Below are 15,451 nucleotides of genomic sequence, written 5' to 3'. Positions count from 1 at the left end.
AAATACTAATTTGAATCATTGCTTAGTGAATATGAAGCAATAGACAATCTGTATCAAATACGTTTATGAGTGGTAGACTATCAATCTATCGCTATTTAACGGTATGAAAGTATGATGCTTTAGGAACGAACATATTGACATAGGAAGGCAATTTGTCTTGTCACATTGGATCAAATATGTTGGTTAATATAGTATAACAAAGAATTAGAGTACAAGCATGAAGTTCTAACTCACTAAAACTATTATATAGTGCATAGTACAAGGACAACTACTGTAAACTAAAATTTCATGACTAATTTTTATTTTTAGTAAAACTTGCACTTGAATATATCTACTCTTTTATTCTTCCAAGTCTTATATAACACAAAGGTTTCATTCATTAAAGAAGAAAAAAGCAAGTGTCCTACTTTGCTTGCTTTTTGAACCAAATCACATAATAAAACTACTACCATTTTTTATTTTTGATCAAGATCATCTTCTCATTCCAATGGCGGATCATCAAAGAATCCACCCTGTCGAACTGAAAACCGTCGACCTCGAAAAACAATACAAACCCACCGAGCCATTAGTCTCTCGGGGCTCATCTAGGTCCGAAAATGGTCACCCAACCGAACCATACCAACCGCACCAACGTACAATCCCTCTTCAATACTCAAAACCACCAAAACGAAAAAACTGGTGCTGTCGATGCATATGTTGCACATTTTGCTTGCTATTCACACTTGTGATCATTATAGGTATTTTAGCAGCAATTGTGTACTTTGGATTTGATCCAAAAATACCAAAATACTCGGTCGATGGCATGACTATCACTCAATTCAATCTCAATAATGATAACTCTATTTCGGCTCAATTTAACGTCAACATAACAGCTCGAAATCCCAACACAAAAATTGGTATATACTATGAAGGTGGATCAAAATTAACCGTGATCTACATGAACACGGTTCTTTGTGAAGGATCATGGCCAAAATTCTATCAAGATCAAAAGAATACAACTATACTAAACGTTCCTTTAACGGGCCAAACTCAAGATGCAACGGGCTTATTGAATTCGTTACAAGCCCAACAAACAACCGGAACTGTACCTCTTGTTTTAAGAGCTAAAGTTCCGGTTCGTATTAAACTTGGTAAGTTAAAGTTGCCAAAATGGAAACCATTGGTGAGGTGTAATGTGAATGTGAATACATTATCAGCTGATAATGTTATTAGGATTAGGGATAGTAGTTGTAGTTTCAGGTTTAAGTTTTAATTCTATTAATTATTTATTGTCATTATTATGTATTGCTATTTTTATTGCTTCTTGATTAGATATCGAAGAGAAAGTGGAGGATATTGTATTCCTCCCTTCTCTAGATTGTCATACATTAGCATTTTATAATTTTGGATTGTTTTATCATACCATTATATTAATACTATTATTATATGCATAAATTTTAGTAATAAGACTGTTTTTTGTTTAAACAATAGATTTTATATTTTAGAGTTGTGTTGAACGATGTTTACCAACAGTTTATTTTTTCTTAAAAAAGAAACACATTAATGTACATAAAATAATGCAAAAGAATGGTCAATTTATGCTTTCATAAGCTTTAACCACTCCTATAAACATATTACATTGAACTGTATATTAACCACTCCTATACATGTTGTTGTTGTATATTAACCAAATATTTTGCGACTGATTCAAAAGCGACATTCAATAATTAAATAGAGGTTATTAGTATGATTATTATACGAAATAATTCTTACAGATGTTTATTATCTTATTGAATGAGCGATTGAACTTGCATCAAAATTTTGTTTAGTTACAAATTTGAACGCAATCACAAGTGTGTTTTACAAGCAAAGACAAGTTCTTATTTAAGGCAGTGGTAGTTACATATAACTTACGTATGATGTGCGTACTAAGAAAAAGTCAAGGATTATTATCATCATCATCATCATGAAACTATAACAAGAAGCATTGACAATGACACATTTTTTGAGTGAAAGTCTACGTATTTTTACTATTAAACTAAGTTACGTTAACAAAGCCAGGAACATGGCATTGACTAATCAAAGGTTTAATGTATTTGAGGACAAGCTACGGCCAAGTGTAACCCCCGTTTGACCATTTCCTAGTTTAACTACTCGACCCGTCCCAAGTGACCCATTTTTAGTAAACATGTCTAAATTGTCACCTCTTAAAAAAGTGATCATGATTGAGAAAGAGATAATGAAGATCAGAATACACGTGCGTTACACATAAGGAACTAGTATATCTAGTAGTGTTTTTTAATAAATCATTTACTTTATCCAAAACACATACTTTCAATTAAGAAGCATCCCATGTGGTTGATTAGTGAATAATAGGCTTGAGGGGATGAGCTCTCAGTTCAGACAAATCCAAGCCTGCATCGAGCTCCTCATCTAGTTCTCCAATAACGCTTCTGGATATATAAACTGATTCGTTAATTGATCTATTGGCAAAGCTATAAATGAACAAACATTAATTCATAAACATAGAGGTTTAAGAAACAATACATGTTATCACCCCTTATGATGTAGAGACCCAACACAAGTTGTTGAACCCCTTCCTGAAAGTTAAGAGACAGGTGCGCATTTAAACATTGTTCGTTCAGCTAATTTTTCAAAAAAATTAGATGGTTTTCATAATTCAGAAAGACCATTAATAGAAATAGAATAAACCTTGGTGGAATAAACTCTTTCATGAGATTCATCCAGAATTATATTTGTCGCTTGATCAAAACCTTTCAAATATCCCTGAATGCAAGCAATGATAAATAGTAAAAATCCATTATTATGGGCAGGTGACTGTACTAGAGTGATAAAATATGAAGTATATTGAGCCTACCACTATGTTCCGTCCGTCATTTGTGATAACCCAAATGAGTTCTGCAAAACAGAGATAAACAGTTAAATAAAAAGAGTTCCACAAATAAGTACACGCTGCTGGTATTCAAATCATTTTAATTTTAATTATTACTGTATTAACAAGAACAAACAAAAAGAGATGAAGAACAATGTACTTACGATCAACAACAGATTCAAGCCCAGGGCTGCCTAGCATTTTTTCACTTCACCACAAAAGCACTAGCTCAAATTGAATTAACTCGTGATTCAATGCCTTGTAGAGAAAAAACCAGAGTTAATAACTCAAATGAAAATTTTCCTGTATAACTGTAAAGCATGGTCACAGGACAAAGCAAAGTAGCCCGAAGAACTTTTTTATACGATAACTTGGTTGTCACATCAATATCATTTCTACGGTAAACGGCACAAATAATTACACAACTTAACCAAATTGTTCATTTTGGGGACTCAACTTCATAAAAGGTGAGGACCGAAAATGAGAGATTTGGTATAGTTGTGTACCTTTTGCACCATTTACCTGAGTCTAAGGGTATAACTACTCTTAAAACTCATTGATAAAAAAATGTGTAGTGTTTTTTTAAGAAAAGCAAATATATTTTATTGTAAATATATTTACCATTCGGTTTCGGTTAAACCAAATTAAAACTCATTGAGAACCAATAACCGAACCAAATTTGACAAAACCAAACCAATCCAACCAAATAAAAAATCGGTTTACATGGTTCGGTTTCAGTTAAACCAAATTAAAACTCATTGATAAAAAAATGTGTAGTGTTTTTTTAAGAAAAGCAAATATATTTTATTGATTAAACTATAAGTATACAATTTATACAATATTTAATGTCAAGCATGCACTATAACATATATTTACAATCTAAACTATATCAACGAACCGTATAAAAAATTAGTAGCATAGAAATAAAAACGAAAACAGTAGCAACTAAGTTTCTAGGTACAAAAAATTCACAGTATGGAGTAATGGATAAACATTAGGTACATGATTTCAATTTTACACCATATCCAAGGTTGTAAAACTCGCGACTCGGGGAGTACTCAGCCGGAGGTTTTTGAGGAGTAATCGGCTACTCGGGGAGAACTCGGAGGAGTACTCGGATGTTGACTTTTGTTGACTTTTCTAATATAACTAAATATTTTCAATATATTATTAGCTATAAACAAACATTTTATAAATATATATGTTAAATATATAAAATTTTATAAATATATATGTTAAATATGTAAAGTTTAGTTACATATAAATATTTGTTTTAATTGGAGGGGTTAGATTTGTATCTATTTGATAATGAAGAAGAAAGAAAAACTAAACTTAAGGTGTTAAAATCTATAACAGTTAAACTTTAGGGGGTTTAAATGTAAATTAAAAAATAATAAAATGAGTGTTATTTTAGAAACCCTAATCAATCAGCCGCATCATTCTTCACCTAACGCTACATCTTCCCTTCTTCTTCTTCAACCTTAGCTCATTCACCAAACCCTAAATTATTTATTTAAGAGTCTTCATGAATGGAAATCGAGACATTACAGGTATGTTCCTTCAATTCGTTCTTTCTAAACAAACAAACACATCAAATCGTCTCCTGTTTTCCTTCATCTTTTCACTGAGTTTTCCGATATTGTTGACCACCGTTTGACCGGCGTTGACCGAGTAATTGGACGAGTTAGACACCGATTACTCGTTTTGTTCTTCCAACTGAGTAATCGCCGATTACTCGGCCGAGTTGGCCGAGTTTTACAACCATGACCATATCAATATAGATAAAATAAATTAAATATTTAATATATTTAATATTGAATATATATACCATAAATAGTAGTAGTATATTTCGGTTTAAAACCAAATGATCATTTTACAAACCAAATCCAAATCGGAAACCATTAATATTTTCGGGTGAAACCAGAAAACCAAACCAAAACCAAATAAGCCAACCCACTTTAACCAAATTAGTTTGGTTCGGTCGGTTTCGTGGTCGAAACCGTTTAATGCACACCCCTGAAAAAAGTACCCAACTTAACCAAATTGTTCCTTTTGGGGGCTCAACTTCATAAAAGGTGAGGACCGAAAATGAGAGATTTGGTATAATTGTATACCTTTTGCACCATTTACCTTAGTCTAAAGGTATAACTACTCCTCGATAATGCGGCCCATTGCCAATGCCATTTAAATTAAATCAAATGTATTTTCTTTTATTGTAACAAAGCTAATTCTACAATGTTAACTAGTACTTTTGGATTCTCTAACATCAGGCTTCCAATTCAATAATTCACATGTACATTTTTATTATAAACCCTAAAAAGTAAATGACTGCAATTCATTAGAATTTGGATATGCTCAGTATCTTTTAAGCCTCTCGATAACAACACATTATTTTATTAACCCATAAAACATTCCTAATACTAAAAGTCACAAAATATAGCAAATGTATATCTATATAAGCCACTAACAATAGTGTTTCTCTGCACCCAATCTATAGTCTAATCATAACTATATCTTGAAATTAACTTTGGGTCTTAAGCTAAACAACATTCCATCGTTTTAGATTAGGATTTACTCAAATTTTGAATTTATTCATTGAGGACTTTTATCAAACAGGTGCTATGCGTATTGAGTTTTAGGGATTTTGAAAGAAAGAGAAAATTTATTTATAATTACCTCGTTATATTCTGAAAAACTTGGATGAAGAAGACGTTGTTGGTGTGTTATTCTCTTGAGTAAGGTAGTCGGCTATGAAGGTAATGGCACTCAGGTCAGCAAGACTGCCCAAGGTCTCATAGGCTTTGGAACACAGAAGTAGAATTACTAATTGTTGCTTTTAATCCTCCGAGTTTAATTCAAGACTTAAAAAACCACAAGTTTAGGGTTAGTTATCAAAACAAGGAAAAATGCTCAGGGCTGTTTACTTTTTTGTTTATTTATTTATTTTTTTTCATTGAGCCAGTTATGAATATCGCAGCTGTATGGGTAATGAAGGGCCGGTTTACTTTTAACTTAATAGGGCTTAATGGTCTAGAGGGATTATTCGGTCAGCACTCTAGCCTTGTTTACTTTTGACTTAATTTTTAATCCATCATACTGAAGAGCTGTTTGGTTAATGTAAAAAACGGGTGTTGTCCCCATATGGCCATCTAATTTCCACCTTTTACCCTCAAATAATTTCATCTTCACAGCAGGTGCCCATTTAATCTCCACATAATTCTCAACAAAAACCTTGATTAAACTGAAAATAACTACAATCGAAATTAATCATCATCTTCAAAATTCATCTAAACCGATCATCTGTAAAATCGAACGTGATCGAAAACCTTGGATGGTAACGCCGTCACTTGCTCCTCCTATCGTCGTCACTTGCTCCTCCGGTCTCCGTCAGTCGGACCTTCGTTCGCCGTCAGTCCCTCTTCCGGTCGCTGTTACTTGCTCCTCCGACCGGCCGTCACCGTTTGTGTAACATAGATAGTAAATTTCATTGTTGCAGGTAGTAAGTAATAACAGCAAGAAGGGATTGAAGCTATTATATATGATTGTCACACCCCCAAATAGGGTCTGGGGTATTTGTGACTAATTATATCAAATTACAGTTGTATAAACGAGAACGACTCTATATGAGACGATTTATTGAGTTTTGCAGCGGAAGATAAATAAATTACATTAAATATTTTTAAATGAATTGGTAAGTAATGCATGAAGACTCCAAGCATGGCAAGCAATCATCATCAAAGCAGCAGATATACAGCGGAAGCAATATTTAAGTACCTGAGAATAAACATGCTTAAAAAGTCAACACGAGGTTGAGTGAGTTCATAGGTTTGTCATAAATAATGATTTCAGTAATAGTATTAGACCACAAGATTTGTTTTCAAAAGTAGATCACTCAGATCCAGTCAAGTTGATCTCCCGCAGGATCAAAAAGTTATGCCAGTGCGTGATATTTAGACTAAACGTTGTTTGCCCCTTGATAAGTTGTTCTGTCCTTGTCGTTTAATTTCATTATCAAGTAATACAAAGACTTAGTCAAATGTATCGGGGACGTTACTCCCGATAGGCCTATCCCCAATAATTAAGAATGCCGCAGCAATTTAAAATATCACTGTAGGGACTTAGTCGGACATAGCCTGGTATAGCATAGTTTAATAGTTGGTACTGATATTTAGACTAGACTTTCAAGTTTGCCCCGTAACAAGTTATCGTTTATACTTGTCGGTTGGGGACTTGCTGGTCATAGCCCAACATATCACAGTTTAATAGTTGGTACTTGTATTTAGACTAGACTTTTAAGTTTGCCCCGTAACAAGTTATCGTTTATACTTGTCGGTTGGGGACTTGCTGGTCATAGCCCAACATATCACAGTTTAATAGTTGATACGTGTAAAACAGTTATAAAAGTTGCGCACGTATTCTCAACCCAAAAATGTAAAGAGTAAAAGGGATCATATGAAACTCACATTAAATAGCAGTTGAAGTATTCCACGCAAGAAGGAAAGTAAAGCAAGTAAGTGATCTGGATATCAACCTTGAGGTATAACGTTTGATTAGTTAATGTCTAACTTGACATAAAGTATGTTTATTAATATAGCAACTATATTGACAGTGACGGTTTTTGAGAAAAGTTCCTATTTCTCAAAAGTTTCTATTTTTGGAAACCTACTATTTATGAAAAACTTTCACTTATAGTAAGCTTCTAGTTTAAGAATGTTCGGGTTATAATTCTTAACAAAGATGTTGTACAATCTCGCCCAAACTTCGTCGCTAACATGCAAGTCACTCGAATGATCTATTGTTACCGAGCGGCCCAGGATCTCTTGACCAGAATCTAAGTCTTGGCATTCGAGATCCACAAGCATCCCATAATGGTAACAAGGATCACCTTAGGCCACAAGTAGCGGTGATGTTTGTAGTCTTTGTACGCTATCTTTAATTATAACCTTGACGTTAGGTGCGTATATACATATATATATATATTCATTAATTCGATTTTAATTATAACTCCTATATATTAATTCATAAAAATACTTTTATAATTTTTAGTAACATATATTACTAATTATAACATGTTATTTATTTTAATTTTAATTGCATATAATTTATAACATTATTTACATGTTTCGGTAAAAAAAATAATTAACCGAAGTAAAAAGTAAAAAGTAAAAAGTAAAAAGTAAGAAAAGAATACTTACTAGTAGTAATTCTTCAAAGAGAGAATGAGAGAAATTTTGGTGTGAGTTTGAATGAAAAATGAGGGGTATTTATACTTGAAAAAATTAGGTAAAAAGAATAAAATAATTAAAAAAAAAAATTTTAATTTTTAATGAGATTTTAAAATTCAAAAGTATTAAATGTTAGGTCATGGGATAATGCACAAAATAAAATAATAAAAGTAGTTTTCCATTATAATTTTTAATTAAAAAGTAATTTATTTATTTATTTTATTAAAAAATCATTTATTTTAAGGATTTTTTTATATATATATTTTTTTTAAATAAACAAATTGATTTACTACTCTTCCAAGAATATTTGTCAATATTTTTTTTATTCATAATAACAATACTAATAATAAAGATATTAATTATTGATATCTTGTTTAAAAAGGATATTAATAATAATAATATTAATATATCAAATTAATGTGTAATTATTTACAAATAATTGTTCGTGAATCGTCAGAATTAGTCGAGGTTAAATGAAATCATATAAAGATTTTTGTTTAAATTTTGCCGAAAATTTACGGGTTGTCACAGTATCCCCCTGTTAATAGAAATTTCGTCCCGAAATTTAGTTGTTGCCATCAGTCGGCGTTGTTTGTAAACAGGTGAGGATATTTTCGTTTTATTTGGTCTTCACGTTCCCAGGTATGCTCGGGGCCTTTCGTGAATTCCAACTAATAGGATATTGTTTTGTTTCTAGCGTTTAAATCTTACGATCCATAAATTCTACGAAGTGCATTTCATTATTAATGCGGAGGTTATCTAAAGTATTTAACAAGAGTGTCATTGATTAGGTTTTTCTCAGAAAGAGATGATGACGTTATATAAGCATTTCAATATACATGAAATGTGTGATGAATAATAGTAAGCTTATTTAAACCTTGAGCGTTTATGCCACAATATTAGGGTAGACAAAATAGAGAGGAGTTCATGAAAATCATAATCATGAAATTTGATAGAGATCGTCATTCTTTACATCAAAAATGATGAATATGGGTTGAAAATTAGAGGTTTATCGACATTTCATGGTATGGATGAAACGATTTGATTATAGGAAGAGTATAAACGAAGCTATCGTAAAAGATTGAAATGAGGAAATTAAATGTTCCTCTTGACTTTTGACATGGTTAAAGTTGATTTCCGGAATTCAAAGGATTTAAAAAAATCTTCGAAATCTTTATAAGATTTGATTCTCCGGTAATTAAGGAAATTGAGATTATCTTTGATTAAATGCGGTGGATTGCCTTAATTGCTATGTCTAGAATTTCGCTATAAATTAGCTTCTTCCATTTCATTATCTTCACCACTTCTATACTTTCTTTCCTCAATTCATACTTTCAAAAGATTTGTTAATATGCTCAATCCAGTTCTTGTTTTTGACCTTATATTGGTTATCGCTGCAATCTTCCTTCTTTTCCAATTCCCACCAGAGGAGTCTGTTTACTTCTATTATGCTCTAGGATTTATTGTATTTTTAGTTCTCCCGTGTCTTTATATTGCTATACGCATTGATATACACGGTTTGTAATTTCTGTGTCATTATCGGGCTTTATATTTTCCCTTATATGTCGAAGCTTCATGCTTTTGTAAAGCAAGTAACGGTCCAGAATTCGTAGATATGAAGTTTCAAATGAACCTAATGTTCTAAGTAGAACGGAACGTAATATCATGATTTGATTTGGTAAATTACCAGAATTACTGAGGATAGAACTATCAAGAATATATGTTCAGAGATTAAGTAGAATGTAAGAGTCATGTAACATGGCAAATGATGATTATAAAGTCTATGAATCATCATCTTCCATTAAAAATTTAGCATGACTTACTGTAATATAATCACGTTGGCCTGACGTCATTATATTATACTAACTCATGCTTCAATTCTCAACACTTCTTTAAAACATTTATAATTTAAACATGAATTTCACAGAATATAGAAATTAATACAGTTTCCTTTATGATGTAATAAAGATATCGTAAAGAGATAATTAATTGCGGACAAGAATCGTTATGAAAATATCTTCAGAAATATAGAGGATATTTATAACGAAGGATACGATGATATCTTAGAATTTCTAAGATCGAAGGATGATAAAGAAGATTTGTCCATAAAGGTTTAGAGTCAGGAGCAATGTATTCGTTAATGACCTAAGTAGAAACTGAATCATTTGGATTCTTTGAAGGTAGGTTTAATCTTTGTGATTTATCCACAGCCTCCTTCATACTTTGCTCAATCCGTTTTTCAGTCCCAAATCTGAGCTTATACCATTCTTTATCATCAAACTTTTGGCCCTTAAGACCTTCTACAATGTTTCCTCTGCATTTAATGCATCTATATTTGAATCATCGGTTATCAATGGTTTCAAGAAATTTTAGTTTTAGATGACTAAACGCTGACTGTAATCGTCAACGGTTCTAATGGTTGATGAATAGGCATTGTTGAAAAAGTAATGAATGATAATTTCGGTGGTTTGATGTGATAATTCATCATAGAATATGAATGAATATAATTCATGAATGTAGTGATCTTTAGGAAGATAACACCTGCTAAAGCTTTACTTGAATTCCGATATGTTAATTTCAGAATGTGTAATTGATTTTGTATGAAGATGATTGTGTATCATTGTGAAGGTAGTGAGTATAATTAATGGTTTATGAATCGAAATTGAAGAATGTACAGTGTATTAATGTGAGATGTAAATATTTCTCGGGTATTTCCTACCTGTTAAAATATTTTCACAATTAACAGTTTGTACAACAGAATTTAAAATCTTTATGAAGATATACGTTCATATATGTATTCTTCAGATGTAATCATGGATTTAATGAGTTAATATATATTAAACTCATCTGATTTGCGGTTTGGAACGAGAGTAAATAATCTCCAAAACCTTAGAGATTTCATAATTGTCGCGAAATATTTCGCTAATGAAGTTATGAATCAATACATTCATCGTTACACTTGATTTATTATGAAATGGAGTTTATTGTGCTGAAACAGTGATTAACAATTGTTAAGTCATTAGCGAAGGGTGTACATCATAGCATATTAGTGATATGAATTAACCAAGTAGTAGATACTAGTTGAGATTCACACGTAATTGCTTAGTACGACAAGATTTATTATTGTTCCAAATCATATATATATATATATATATATATATATATATATATATATATATATATATATATATATATATATATATATATATATGGTAAACATATATAATTCTTCACGAAGAATGAGTCAATACATCTTAACTCATTATTACTAATATTCCTTGGTATCTATGGGCGTATGATGTTGATGTTTGAGGTATTGAGTGTGATGTTGAGGCGTGGGATGCGGATGTTGTTGGTGGTGGTGATGATAGTACTGGTTATGCTGCTGGTGCAGCTGATGCTTGTAGATATCGCACCGTATTCTCTAGTGCCACCACTCGAGCGCGAAGCTCGTTGACTTCTTCTACTATTCCGGGATGATTGGTGGTTAGAACAAGGGGGTGAATAAGATCTAAAATCTTTGATATTATATATTCGTGACGGGATACCCTGGAAAGAAGATAGAAAATGGTGTTTCGGACTGGTTCGCCGGTAAGCGCCTCAGGTTCTTCGCCAAGAGGTGAATTTGGTTGGTGGAAGGGATCACCTTCTTCTTGCCTCCATTGATTGAGTCGGCTACGAACCCATCCCCAATTCATCCAGAATAGATGATGGCTGATTGGTTCATTTGTTCCGGTTACGCTGCCGTTGGAGCTCGAGGAGTTCGAGAAATTCATATTATGTGTTTGGAATAGGGTTTGATATGAAATGGGTATTGAATACTGAATGATATATTCGTCTCCTTGAATACGTATTTATAGCAAAAAGATTTCCGTAATTTACGGAGGAAATTTAGGAAAAGTGTTAGACAAAGTCTATTGAGATAGATATGATAAGATATGATGTGTCTATACTCCACTTATGCAATAATGGCAGTATGATGTGTCGTATTTAAATGTGGTGGCGGAATTGGATAGTACTTAGGAAAGTGAGCAGAGTTCTTATGTTGGCTCGGCATTCTAAGATAAGTAAAGTTTTTAAAGTATAGTATAGCATTTAACAATTAAAGTCAACAATTAAAGGCACTATGGTCAAGAAAAGTTGTAGTCCTACATTGCTAAGGTACCTAATTGTATAAGGCACACATAAAATGCAATCCTGGTTCTCTACAACAACCTGCTCTGATACCAATCTGTCACACCCCCAAATAGGGCCTGAGGTATTTGTGACTAATTATATCAAATTACAGTTGTATAAACGAGAATGACTCTATATGAGACGATTTATTGAGTTTTGCAGCGGAATATAAATAGATTACATTAAATGTTTTTAAATGAATTGGTAAGTAATGCATGAAGACTCCAAGCATGGCAAGCAATCATCATCAAAGCAGCAGATATACAGCGGAAGCAATATTTAAGTACCTGAGAATAAACATGCTTAAAAAGTCAACACGAGGTTGAGTGAGTTCATAGGTTTGTCATAAATAATGATTTCAGTAATAGTATTAGACCACAAGATTTGTTTTCAAAAGTAGATCACTCAGATCCAGTCAAGTTGATCTTCCGCAGGATCAAAAAGTTATGCCAGTGCGTGATTTTTAGACTAAACGTTGTTTGCCCCGTAACAAGTTGTTCTGTCCTTGTCATTTAATTTCATTATCAAGTAATACAAAGACTTAGTCAAATGTATCGGGGACATTATTCCCGATAGGCCTATCCCCAATAATTAAGAATGCCGCAGCAATTTAAAATATCACTGTAGGGACTTAGTCTGACATAGCCGGGTATAGGATAGTTTAATAGTTGGTACTGATATTTAGACTAGACTTTCAAGTTTGCCCCGTAACAAGTTATCGTTTATACTTGTCAGTTGGGGACTTGCTGGTCATAGCCCAACATATCACAGTTTAATAGTTGGTACTTGTATTTAGACTAAACTTTCAAGTTTGCCCCGTAACAAGTTATCGTTTATACTTGTCGGTTGGGGACTTGCTGGTCATAGCCCAACATATCACAGTTTAATAGTTGATACGTGTAAAACAGTTATAAAAGTTGCGCATGTATTCTCAGCCCAAAAATGTAAAGAGTAAAAGGGATCATATGAAACTCACATTAAATAGCAGTTGAAGTATTCCACGCAAGAAGGAAAGTAAAGCAAGTAAGTGATCTGGATATCAACCTTGAGGTATAATGTTTGATTAGTTAATGTCTAACTTGACATAAAGTATGTTTATTAATATAGCAACTATATTGACAGTGGCGGTTTTTGAGAAAAGTTTCTATTTCTGAAAAGTTTCTATTTTTGGAAACCTACTATTTATGAAAAACTTCCACTTATAGTAAGCTTATAGTTTAAGAATGTTCGGGTTATAATTCTTAACAAAGATGTTGTATAATCTCGCCCAAACTTCGTCGCTAACATGCAAGTCACTCGAATGATCTATTGTTACCGAGCGGCCCAGGATCTCTTGACCAGAATCTAAGTCTTGGCATTTGAGATCCACAAGCATCCCATAATGGTAACAAGGATCACCCTAGGCCACAAGTAGCAGTGATGTTTGTAGTCTTTGTACGATATCTTTAATTATAACATTGACGTTAGGTGCGTATATACATATATATATATATTCATTAATTCAATTTTAATTATAACTCCTATATATGAATTCATAAAAATACTTTTATAATTTTTAGTAACATATATTACTAATTATAACATGTTATTTATTTTAATTTTAATTGCATATAATTTATAACATTATTTACATGTTTCGGTAAAAAAAATAATAAACCGAAGTAAAAAGTAAAAAGTAAAAAGTAAAAAGTAAGAAAAGAATACTTACTAGTAGTAATTCTTCAAAGAGAGAATGAGAGAAATTTTGGTGTGAGTTTGAATGAGAAATGAGGGGTATTTATACTTGAAAAAATTAGATAAAAAGAATAAAATAATTAAAAATATATATTTTAATTTTTAATGGGATTTTAAAATTCAAAAGTATTAAATGTTGGGTCATGGGATAATGCACAAAATAAAATAATAAAAGTAGTTTTCCATTATAATTTTTAATTAAAAAGTAATTTATTTATTTATTTTATTAAAAAAATCAATTATTTTAAGGATTTTTTTTATATATATATTTTTTTAAAATAAACAAATTGATTTACTACTTTTCCAAGAATATTTTTCAATATTTTTTTTATTCATAATAACAATACTAATAATAAAGATATTAATTATTGATATCTTGTTTAAAAAGGATATTAATAATAATAATATTAATATATCAAATTAATGTGTAATTATTTACAAATAATTGTTCATGAATCGTCGGAATTAGTCGAGGTTAAATGAAATCATATAAAGATTTTTGTTTAAATTTTGCCGAAAATTTACGGGTTGTCACAATGATGAAGATGAAAATTAAAGAAGAATTGAAGTTGTGGCTGTTATATAATTGGTTGATTTTTGTTTCAAGGTAGGTCATGAAATTTAGGTCAACCATTTTCTTGTTAAACCCCACCAAAGATACCTATAAATTGAATCAGATCTGGATGATAAATATTGTATAGATTTGGAGCTTGTTGTGAAACGTGTTCATGTGCTTCTTTGTAATTGATATATGTGATTTCTATTGGACCAAAAATTATGATTCATTGATTGATATTTCTTGTTTGTGACCAGAAATTATCGTTTATTGCTAATAACAAAGAATTCCATCATTTTCATCTTAAGGTTAAATATGTCATTTGTTATTATTCAAGTGGCCATTCACCATAAAAGTAAACAACAATTTATATTTTTAACTTACTTCATATAGTCACTCATTACCCATTCTATCATCTATATCCATGAAGAGATTAATGGCTAAAAAAGTAAACAGGTCCGAAGAGTTATATGTAGTAAGAACATATTAAAAATTGTTGTTTACTTTTTATACTTGTTGAATGGACTGAATGACAGTAAATGACTATTATAACCTTTATAATAAATCAGAGTTGTATGCTTATTATTTTGGAATACAAAATGTAATTCAATAGAATCATACTAGGTACATGATTTATTTACGGACCACACAAAACCTACCTCATGTAACAACTAAATACATGCACACCGACATTAACAATTCATTGACACCTACTGTGCACCTAATTTATTTCTTGAAAACTACTGAATTGCAAACCCATTTACAGTGACAATTACGACCCATTCTTAATGTAGTATAACATTTACATAAACATAACACATAGTGATGAGTTGATCAAAACATTGACAATTATGACATATTCTTAATTGTAACATTAACATAAACATA

At 31.5% G+C, this 15,451-nt stretch overlaps 2 protein-coding genes across 2 annotated transcripts; one reads left to right on the top strand and one right to left on the bottom strand.

Moving 5' to 3' along the window:
- The first annotated feature begins 379 nt into the window (after positions 1-379).
- Positions 380-1,392, top strand: LOC139850390 (NDR1/HIN1-like protein 6). The gene has a single exon (XM_071839972.1). The coding sequence runs from the start codon at positions 488-490 to the stop codon at positions 1,250-1,252; it is 765 nt and encodes a 254-aa protein (XP_071696073.1). The 5' UTR covers positions 380-487; the 3' UTR covers positions 1,253-1,392.
- An 810-nt stretch (positions 1,393-2,202) lies between these two features.
- LOC139848341 (sm-like protein LSM8) lies at positions 2,203-5,691 on the bottom strand. The gene is made up of 6 exons (XM_071838070.1): positions 5,549-5,691; positions 3,037-3,130; positions 2,858-2,898; positions 2,692-2,766; positions 2,527-2,579; positions 2,203-2,432 (listed from the first exon to the last, which is right to left on the bottom strand). Exons 2-6 carry the CDS (start codon positions 3,071-3,073, stop codon positions 2,342-2,344), a joined length of 297 nt encoding a protein of 98 aa, XP_071694171.1. The 5' UTR covers positions 3,074-3,130; positions 5,549-5,691; the 3' UTR covers positions 2,203-2,341.
- Positions 5,692-15,451: the final 9,760 nt, after the last annotated feature.

Source organism: Rutidosis leptorrhynchoides, chromosome 5, assembly GCF_046630445.1.
Source record: "Rutidosis leptorrhynchoides isolate AG116_Rl617_1_P2 chromosome 5, CSIRO_AGI_Rlap_v1, whole genome shotgun sequence".
Classification (NCBI taxonomy): domain Eukaryota; kingdom Viridiplantae; phylum Streptophyta; class Magnoliopsida; order Asterales; family Asteraceae; genus Rutidosis; species Rutidosis leptorrhynchoides.
Note: the sequence above shows the minus strand (reverse complement) of the source record. Positions and strands in the feature narration are given on the sequence as shown.